We start from the raw sequence: 10589 nt of genomic DNA on the forward strand, positions 1-10589 counted from the left end.
AGATGCACTTCCTAATCCCCGTGCTGCAGTTGTGGTTTGGTGGTTTCTATGCAACGAGGAGTGTTGCGTTCATGGTCTGTACCAGTGTAGGAATTTGGCTACGGGAGGCTGGGCCACTCGGGAGTTGGTTCTGGGCCGCATCTGGCCCGCGGGCCGCCAGTTGAATAGGCCTGCCTTAGAACAATGAAAGAGGCAAACTGCAGATTTATTTTGAAAATATTTTTGAGGCTTTATCCAAGTCTAGGGTAATCTGAGGACAGGATTTATGTGGCAATCATTACTCGTGGACCTTGCATCTTGAAGCCCCATAAATCAGTGCATTTCGAGTTGTATGTTGATTAAAACTTCCTCGATCACAGTGACATCATCTGGATGAAAATAGGAATTGCCAGGCCTGTGGCAACATGCAACTTCATTGCTTTAGCACAGCAATAAATTGCTTCCTGTGTTTAATCTGAACATGGTTCAAAACGAGCAGAACACGTGTTGGTGCATTGCATGAATGCAATTGTGTAGGCTATATGTTTCTAGAAAGTCAGACCATCACAGTGCGTAAAACAGTTACAGACAGATGGGTCAGCCACATCTGAGCTGATTTACAACACTGAAGCAATCAAGCCATGCAGAACACAGACTGCTACCACTGCTACATTTCAGTCCATTAAAGTGATGATGATACTGTAAACAGAAAATCAACCTGTTACAGTTTCTTCTTTGCCTCAAACAATTCAAAGGGCAAGGCAATGTACTGTCAGGCTCTAGTGCCCCCTGCTGCCTGACTGCTGTTGTGACAGGACACACATTGCTGTCATAACACTTTTAAATGTTTTCTTTTATTGTAGTTTTACAGGTTTAGTGTTATTTTCTGGACATTTACAATCATTTAGACAATATGGAACAAGACCAAATTACTGAATTTGATTCTGTAATAAAACTTTAGCTTGACCTGCTGTCTTCTTTCTTGATCCTTTTTTTTCAAATGTTCAGCCAAATAGTCCTGTCTTCTTTGCTGTTGAAGACAAACCAACATGTTTTCTTTGTACAGTATCCTGATGCTATAACTATTTTCCACAGTGCAAATGTGTCTTGCTTCCCAAATGTTCCCTTACCTTTCTCGGTAACAGTATACATCGCCTCCATGCCACCTTTAATATGGTCAGTGACGTGACAGTGGAGCAGCCAGTTACCTGGATACTGAGGACGCATCTTTACTGTCTGAACAGGGAAAAGATAGCCAAAGATAAAAAAGATTGGCAAACTAACACTTCGCTAAAGCTTGATATAAGCCATCAATCACAAGTTACAAGCATCTCATGTACTTTATCTTTCTTAAAAGTGATTCAAAAAATGAATCACATGTACATCTGCATTCATATTTTTTCATTCACATTTATTTTCTATTTGTATTTTTTTTATTTTATTGTAATTTTTCACTATTTGCTTTTATTCTGACCTCTTCTAAGAACATATATGTTAAGGAAATAACTACGTTGTTAAAAGGATTAAAGATGTATCTATGAAACAGCTGATGAATAACGAAATTGCTGGGGTTACACCGATCACTGAAGTTACACCTAACTTATTGGTGTTCAAATAAAACAAGAAGCACTTTTAATGTTTCAAAAGATAAATTGAATCAGCTGAATCTGGCTTTTTGGTGGTTTTACCTGAAAGGTGGCTGGAAACAGCTCATACACATCAGTACGATGAGGGCCTCCACCCAGCTGGGGAGAAAGAAGAGTTGGTATTTGTGATTACCAGTTTGTCAAATGTGCGATTGTGCAGGTGTATTGCATGTTCGTGTTTTTTTGCATACCTTATATTCCACACTGTGTCCATGCCAGTGGGCAGTGTGTATGTCCACATCGTTGCCCATTCCCATCAGGTACCAGTACACCTTATCACCCACCTCCATGTTCAAACCATTCAGATTTGCATACATGTAACCATTAATGGCTGTATACACAGAAAACAGAAACACACATTTATTGAAAATACATTATGCACATTATATTAGATGATGAAACAAAAATATCCAATCTTTCAAAATGATGCAATTTATTTTGTGCACATGTTTGTCTCACAATGCATCTTGTTGCTCTCTATGAAGGTTTCATCATCCTTCAGGTTTGGGCGAGGGTTTCTGATGTGTGTCCGAATATTTTCGTCCAGATACCTGGAATAACAACAGCAATGATAAATTGCCAAACATTTGAAAGAGATGTGTTTTATAAAGGGCAATTTAATCCTGCAGAAAGTGTTGAACTATTTCTACTGATGATATACTCCCATTTTAAATGCTGACAGTTGGACTGCGGACTATCTTGATTATCTGTGAAATAGTGTCTAGACTAAAGTGTTTGGTTTTTATTTTTATAACACAATTGAAATTCCATTCCATGCCATTAAAGAGGCGAAATAGGTTTCAGACACACTACCTCAGAATGTGAATCCAAAACAGCCTTTGCGTCGCTAGATACAATGAATATGGATCTAGTTTTGTATTTATATGTGTGTGCTACTAAAGGACTACAAGGTTTTAGGTTAGTCTTCACTTACCAGCTTTCATTCTCATCAAAAATCAGGAAAAGAAGCGCAAACTCTTCCACTTCCTTCCGCACACCAAAGCTCCTGGAGAAGGGAACATTGTTTATAAAAGTGAACACTAGCACTATAACATACTCCCCACTAAACCACACAAGTGCATTATATGAACTCAATGAAATAAATAAGAATAACCTAGGTTAGGTAGTTCAAATGATTTGTTTTTGAAGTTGCAGGGACACTCACCTGCTCCAGCTACGACGACAGATCACCAACGGACCAATCAGACCGCTGTACATGTCCTGTTGGCAGTGAGACAAAATAAGTGTGTGTGTGTGTGTGTGTGTGTGTGTGTGTGTGTGATTACCTTGGTAACATCAGCAGTGGAGTAGTATGCCGACACAGTGCACTGCTCCTGCTCTGGGGTTGGTCCTGAATTCTTCGTAACGTACCAGTAGTATGACTGAGTCTCGCCTGGGAATTACATTTTTTCAAGTTATAGAATCCAGAATTAGGATGAGGAAAAGACACAGATTACTGAGGCCAAATATGATATTTTTAGAAATAAATGCCACACAGTACACGCTCTAATTTTATAACAAAAAAAATAATGAAATGAATATATAAATAAACACTTGCATTGAAAATGTTCAGTTTCTTTCTAAGCTGATATTTTACATCTCTACCTGGTTGGGTGAGATGGACATCTGGGGTTTCTGTCTTGACTCCATGGGCATGGATGGAATAAGGCCTAGACGCCATGTTTTTAAAAACCACCGTAACTTTGTCTCCCACATCGGCATGAATCATTGGACCTGGAAGAAGGAAAAGTGTTGTTATTTCAAGAAAAATCACGCTGGAAAATATAGCATGTTTGAAAGTATTTTTATAAATCACAGTTTTTGATTTTTGTATGTACTGAAAGCCTACCCAAAATGCCGAGGTGTTCCATATCAGCATTTCTTTCCATCTGCTGAGTGAACTTTTTATTGGTGAACCTGAGGTAGACCACCTTCTTGTAGCTGGAGCCTATAAACCCACCCTGCTGGTCCAGGAAGGCAGGGGCAGGGCTGCAGCGTGAGAGAGAGACAGGCTCAGATGTGTAGAATATTGTTAAAATATAACAAGAACTGCACAAATGTATATACGAGAAGTGCATGGTGTCCATTCACATCTATCGTTGAATGCAAATGTTACATACAATTTTCTGTTGATATTCTGTACCCATTATTTGTGATTTACTTTGGTTATACTGTACAGGTTTAGGTGATTCTGTACCTGTCCTGTCCACGAAACATCTCAGTCTCCCAGGTACGATTTGGAGAGTAGTTCCAGTCCACTTCCATGGCAGCGATGTAGTAGGTTTTTGAGTGGAGCATAATCTCACCCTGACGCTGCAAAAAGCTGCACTTCTGTACCGTGTAGTTAGCTCTCATTCCAGCACGATATTGGTTAACTGTAGCTGACACCACTTCAAACTGACCTGAAACACACACATCATATGTAAAGTAATATACCACACACAGGCCATGCCTAATATCAACACCAGACACGTGTTGAGCTTTTTAAAACCTTATAGGTTGAAACAATGTCCCTGAATTATCTTACAAGCATACTGTAGGATGACAGTGTGTGTGCCTGTGTACAGTATGAGGGATCTACATACCCATGCTGTCTGGCTCCATAGTGACAGTGTGTGAGATGTGAGGGAAGACGCTGATGGTGTCCTGTCGGTTCTGGCGGTAGATGAAGCGATTTCCCTGGAAGTAAAGGCTGATGACGTCTGTCTCTGTACCCAGTCCTGACACATGCCACGTTACTTTATCCCCCTTACACATGGTCAGACCTGGGAGGTTTCTATACACAAAGCCATTGATGGCTAAAAATGTGAGATAAAACAAACATCAAATGGGGCCAAGCATATAGAAGTCACAGGTTGAGTGAGTGTGTGTGAATGTGTGTCTCCTACACACCATGCATCTTGTTGCTTTCTATAAAGGCGTCGTCAACAGTGACAGGACCAGGTACGGTTCTCTTGTTCTCGTCCAGATACCAGCTCAGGTTCTCATCAAATGTTGTGGCCATGAGGTGGAACTCTTTGTTATAGTTCTTCTACATGAGGAGAAGAGGGAAATAAAAAGAGGAAAGGTGTCAAATGATGGTTTCATTGCTACATTTAAGTCATTTTGATTTGAAGTCTCCTTTTCTAGAATGCTTTTTTGTCACAACACAGCAAACGTCCGGTCAGACCTGAGAATAACAGACACAATACGATGTGACCTAATCAAACAAATTATTTTGTGCAAGCTTCTCACCTGGACTCCTTTCTTCAGGGACCCAGGTCGACAGATGAGGAGCGGTCCCATCAACCCAGAGTGGGTGTCTTTAACAGGGTCCACTCCAGAGTAGTACAGATAGGTCAGACAGTCAGCCTCCCCTTGCACTGGACCAGCACCCACTGGTACTGTCCACTCATAGGTGTAGATTGTCCCGGGTCTGACTAGAGCAGCTGGCAGAGGGGTCACTACTCCTGATTAAATAGATTTATATAGAGAAAAGTAGTTATGATAAGGGTAAGAGGGGCCACCTCCTTGTTTAAAAAAAAGAAGCCCCCTGCTGGCATTCTTTCTTATACTCCAGTGGTTGCAAGAAGAAGTCGAATTGCAAAGCCTATGAGAAAACTTGATTTATTACTAACAAGGTTTTCAATACAGCAAGTTGTTCATTTAAAAAAAATAGATTCCGAGAATAAAATAGAAAATAAAGCAGCATATGATTTAGACCATGGCTTTCTTGTTATTGACATGTCTCTGCTAAAGCTTTGTACAATTTAGGTTTTGTCCGTTTTTTGTTTAATGTGCATCACATTAAACTGTAATTGCTGAATAAAATTGTCTTGTTTGGCATTTGGTTGTACTCAGTTCCACCCTCTTGGTTTCATTTTAGGAAAAGAGCAAAATGACCAAAATGACAAACTCAAGGTTTCAAAGCCCTTGTCCAAAAACCCATGGTAATGTTACTGCAACTACAGTATTTTTACTCCTTTTCAACAGTCTATAATTTGTGATAAGTATAATTCACGCTAACCTCAGGCTGGTATCGTGTTAATTCAAGTTTTTTACTCACTTGGTTCCCTCTTCAACTCGCGTAGTTTCTTTGCTGTATGGGACTCTGAGGAGAAGAAGTTTAGGAGGAAAGACAAATGGATTTCATTTTTGTGTCTTGTGCACAGATAAAAGTGTGTGTATATGTGCTTGTATTTACCTTCCAGTTCATTGTGATAGAGCGTCCCACTGTCTTCTATACTGTACTGAACACCATGTGGCTGTATGCTGTAAGGCCGGCTGGCTTTGTTCTTAAACACCACCTTGATAGTGTCCTTCTCTTCAGCTCTCAGCACTGGACCTGCAGACATGGATGGATACAATCACACATGTTAGAAATGTAGGAGCATTAGGTTTAATTTTTTATGGAGATATCTCATTGTGGTAACAAGATCTTTCTAAAATATTTTTCAAAGTTTTGCATTGAACCCTAGTCCTGTCATGTAATGGATTACAGGACAGCAAAGAAGGAGGTCCAAAATATGAACAAGGACTAAAATGATCAATGCCTTTAATGACAATGCTTAAAGGTCAGAAGAGAAGAGAATTGTTGTACCCAACATTTCCTTTGGTACAACAATTATATTAAATGTCACTACATTCAATACATCAATAGACAACAACAACAACAGTAAACTGTAGAATACAGTAATAGGTGATTGGCTAGCATTACCTACTAGCTAATTGGTTGCATAAAATACCTAATATCTGAAACATCTATAAAACCCCAGCACATCCTGGATTACCCATTATTCCAAGGTGTTGCTCCTCTGGGCTGCGTAGCATCTTTGTTGTGAAGGTGTTGTCAGTGTATTCCACATAGCGGACCTTCTTATAGCGGCTTCCAATACGGTTTCGACCTCTTGTTACAAACTGCTCTGCTTCACTACACAGCCAGACACACACAGTGACACAGTACAAGTGATTAACTGATGACTCTATACATCAAGGACCAGCATGGACATTTTTGTGAAATTGTGTGTGTGTGTTTGTAGGTAGGTAGGTAGAGGGGTGTGTGTGTGTGTGTGTGTGTGTGTGTGTGTGTGTGTGTGTGTGTGTGTGTGTGTGTGTGTGTGTGTGTGTGTGTGTACAGTAACCAACCCATCAGTTGGTGGGATGGGAGCGTAATCCCAGATGTCTTCTTCAGCAGCAATGAAGAAGGGTCTGAGTTCACCGTGTGGCTGGGGTTTATGGACGTTGGGAAAACACTTCTTGATCTCAAATATAGCCTGCATTCCAGCTGAACAAAACAACAAAAGAAAATACTGCACAGTTATACATTTGTGGGAAGATTATCCTGCTTGAATCAAAAATAAGAATGGGGAAGTTAGCCCACCTGTCAAATGGTCATTGACGCCGCAAGCCAGCAGCCAGTGTCCGGGGTTGTCAGCTACCATCTCAGCTGTGGTGCTGGAGGCGGGGAAAAGACTGACTGTGTCTGTGTGGTGGTTCTGCACAGTCAGGATCTGGCCATGGAAATGAACCGAATGCATGTCCACCTGTTGGAGATAAATTACATTTAAACTGGGTTCAGACCAGATGCTTATCACCAAGACATTACGTCAAACTGACTTGCATCCTTGAATAGTTTTTAAACATTTAAAAAGCATTTAATTTGAGCAACAGCAACCGGAAGACCTATAAAAAGTATTCAATATTTACCTCATTGCCTAAGCCAATCAAATGCCAGTGGATCTTGTTGCCTTGGCACATGGTCAGTCCAGGCAGGTTACCGTACAGAAAACCGTTTATACCTGTAATCCACACTCCGAGTTAAAGGTATTCATTTAATTTAATTTCAAACCTTTATTTAACCAGATTGGTCCCATTGAGATCATAGATCTTTTTTTCAAGAGAGACCTGCAATGCATTCAATGGAAGGGTATGGGTATTTGTATGTAGACTAGGATGTTCACCCTCACCATGCATTTTGTTGCTCTCAATAAAATCTTCGTCATTCTTCAGGTCCTTGGCAGGACTTGTAATGTGCGTCCTGATGTTTTCATCAAGGTACCAGCTGAAGTTCTCATCTGACACCATGAACAGCAAAGCGTACAGATAGTCGCTTGAGTTGTCTCCATGTAAGTCCAGAGTTCCTACAGAGAAAAGGACATTTAGGTACAATATGCATTAATGTACTGAAGGGGAAAGTTCACAAAAGGCCCTAAAAAATTGGATGGCTATAGAGGGGACAATAAAAAGGGGGAAATAAAAATACAAATACCTGAAAATAGTACTTAAGCAGCAGTAAATGTACTTAGCTTTACCACTAGATACCATAAGGTTAAAATGTTCCTGTACCTCTCTTACAGACGATAAGGGGTCCTATCAGCCCTGCGCTGATGTCTTTTGGTGGGCTGACATGGGAGTGGTAGAATTTGGTCAGGCAATTGCTGTCCTCTGGTGTTGGACTGTGGGTCTCTGGGAGGGTCCACTCATACGTTACTATGGAACCCGGAGCCACTGAGTCGTCACGCTTTAGCTCTGGACCAGTACCATCGGGGTAAAGAGCGCCTGAAGAGACAGAAACAAGCTCACAAGGTCACATATCTATCTTTCTGTACCTCTTAATCCCCAAGCCTGTTTTTCAGGTTTCAGGCTCGAAAATGACATTCCCAGAACAAATGACCATATCTTCCCTTCTAAAAGGGTTAAATGAATAATCTTTTTTCTCAAAGTAATGATAAACCTGTGAGTTGGATGTGAAAACTAACCTTGGATGATGGGTTAGTAGACTAAAAGCTTTAGGAATCCAAAGTACAACATATAATAAGTACCCTGTGTTGTTCAATTTATGCATGTGCATGTGTCAGGAAGGCTCCCAAATAATTCTGAGGGGCCTATCCTATTTTTGTCATTAAATGATAATGTGCTAATCCATTACTTTGAGTTGTATGCACTCAGGAAAACATCCCTATCAGGTGTTAACCCAATAACTAGGACAGCTCTCAAGGCCAAGGGTCAGAGAGAGAGGGTCACACTCTCCGGCTGCAGAGAGCACCCCCAGCCACGGGCAAGGAAGCATGAGGTCGTTCGAGATGAGGATTCTCTTCAACTTTCTGAGGAGATGGGATGCTTCTTCATCTTTCTGCTCGGTGGGCTCAAGCAGACAACCCTGCATGACGAGCGAGGGCTTCAGAGGCTTCTATAATACAAGGTTCCTTGTTTCTTGAAAGAGTTTGATGTCTTCCTAACCTCTCCCATCACGGGGGGGGGGGGGGGGGGGACACCTGGATGCGCCACTAGGAATACGCAGTTGCACTGCTCTCAAGCAGATAGCAGAAGGAATGCAGGCAGATGAGCCTCCATTTCACTGGGGGATCAACTTCAGTGCTCACTGAATGAGCCACACAAAAGCAGAGCAATTGGGGGGGTTGAAATATGGCGCTCTGATGAAGAAGAGTTTGAGCCTATCAGCACCTCAGTGCTAATCTACAGTATCAGGATGCCTTTACACACCAGGCACTCGTTGTCATAAAGAGAGGAGGAGAACGAGTCAGAAAGACTGACGGACATGTTCTTCCTGCTCTCGTACAAAGATGAACTTTGAATTGATTTTATACCTTGGATGTTTACAGATGTACAATTAATGATTGTTTTTATATTTCCAATGACCAGACATGTGTTGAATAGTGGTGATTAATATATTTTTGTCAGATCAGATTACACTTTCGCACTAAACAAAATTAATTAATTAATATTTTCAGATTACAAGGTATTGAATAATAAGTTATTTCTACTATTATCACAGATAATGTTAATATCCTTAATCGTCCAGCAATCAGGCTTAACAACACTACTCTTTAATGTATTATCCATGCACAGACAGACCTACAATGATGTTTCAAGTACTGGATTAATTTCAGTTTTGGACCAAAACAAATATTTATAATATTTCATATAACAATTATGTAGCATATTTGATCCTCAAATTAGAGAAGTATAATTTAAAGAAATTGATATTCTATATTCAACATTAGATAAACACAGAAGAACCCTTTCCAAGTACCATAAGTAGATGGTCAGGTAAGTATGGCTAATAGGAATAATTGATAGACTTAATTTGGTACAGATCAGTGGTAGCATTTACAAATGTAATAATTCAAGTTTTAAGAATGTTTAATCCTTCCTTTCCAGGTTTTTACAAAGGTCTTTGAATATTTGCCTAACTTTTTGCTTTTCAGTATTTTGACAATGTACTTGACTAAAATGAATGTATTGATTGACTAAGTGCCTTATCTTGACTAAAGCGTAATTAAGTAACGTAAGTAATCCTAAAAATTGAGGAAACTGCACTTCCTGGCAGATTACAGATTGATTCAAATCACGACTGTGAATTGTATACCTTAGCTGGATCTCTTATGATCCTAAGTTTTAAATCTTTGACTAGTGATTACCTTGAAGTACAATCTTTAAGCTGCAAGCTGTTTTGATTTTTATAGTTTATAAATTAGATTAACTAAATGGGTTAATGATAAAAGACATTTAGTCTAAAACAATTATTTTTGCTATTGTGCACCTGTCTACATTAACATTGGGCATTTAGGCTGGACGCTTTTATCGAAGCGACTTACAATAGTGCATTCACCAGGAAGATACAACCTTTGCAAGAAAACAGAATCATATAGTACATCAGGTTTCATCAGAGTCCAAACATTTCAAGTGCTACTCACTGGCTTTAGATAGCCAGCCCTTTATTAGTAATAAGTGCTTTGTAGTAATTCATCGCTCGAAGTGGAGCAAAAGAGATGAGTTTTCAGTCTGCGCCGGAAGATGTGTAGCTTTCTGCCTGTCCTGATTTCAATGGGGAGCTTCATTCACCATTTTGGGCCAGGATGAGCAAACCCACGTGTTTTGCTGATGGAATTGGTCCCCCTAGAGTGCGGTGCCAGCGAGCTGGTTGGCTGATGCAGAGCGGAGTGGCACGTGCTGGGTGTACCA

At 40.3% G+C, this 10589-nt stretch overlaps 1 protein-coding gene across 1 annotated transcript in view; it reads right to left on the bottom strand.

Moving 5' to 3' along the window:
• Positions 1-814: 814 nt before the first annotated feature.
• The window catches only part of cp (ceruloplasmin), a 737508-nt gene continuing 727733 nt past the window's right edge, over positions 815-10589 (bottom strand). Inside the window, exons 2-23 of the mRNA XM_010778042.1 lie at positions 7950-8162; positions 7571-7744; positions 7311-7402; positions 6985-7147; positions 6750-6888; positions 6395-6534; positions 5809-5949; positions 5671-5715; positions 4860-5074; positions 4518-4656; positions 4211-4423; positions 3823-4027; positions 3475-3614; positions 3231-3359; positions 2912-3018; positions 2791-2846; positions 2560-2631; positions 2085-2176; positions 1817-1956; positions 1668-1724; positions 1110-1215; positions 815-1009 (exon numbers count right to left, since the gene is read on the bottom strand). Of these exons, the coding sequence (XP_010776344.1) occupies positions 984-1009; positions 1110-1215; positions 1668-1724; positions 1817-1956; positions 2085-2176; positions 2560-2631; positions 2791-2846; positions 2912-3018; positions 3231-3359; positions 3475-3614; positions 3823-4027; positions 4211-4423; positions 4518-4656; positions 4860-5074; positions 5671-5715; positions 5809-5949; positions 6395-6534; positions 6750-6888; positions 6985-7147; positions 7311-7402; positions 7571-7744; positions 7950-8162 (2804 nt within the window). The 3' untranslated portion in view covers positions 815-983. The remainder of the gene's footprint in view (positions 1010-1109; positions 1216-1667; positions 1725-1816; positions 1957-2084; positions 2177-2559; positions 2632-2790; positions 2847-2911; positions 3019-3230; positions 3360-3474; positions 3615-3822; positions 4028-4210; positions 4424-4517; positions 4657-4859; positions 5075-5670; positions 5716-5808; positions 5950-6394; positions 6535-6749; positions 6889-6984; positions 7148-7310; positions 7403-7570; positions 7745-7949; positions 8163-10589) is intronic.

The sequence above is a fragment of the Notothenia coriiceps genome, unplaced genomic scaffold (genome assembly GCF_000735185.1).
Source record: "Notothenia coriiceps isolate Sejong01 unplaced genomic scaffold, NC01 NC01_scaffold00018996, whole genome shotgun sequence".
NCBI classification, from domain to species: Eukaryota; Metazoa; Chordata; class Actinopteri; order Perciformes; family Nototheniidae; genus Notothenia; species Notothenia coriiceps.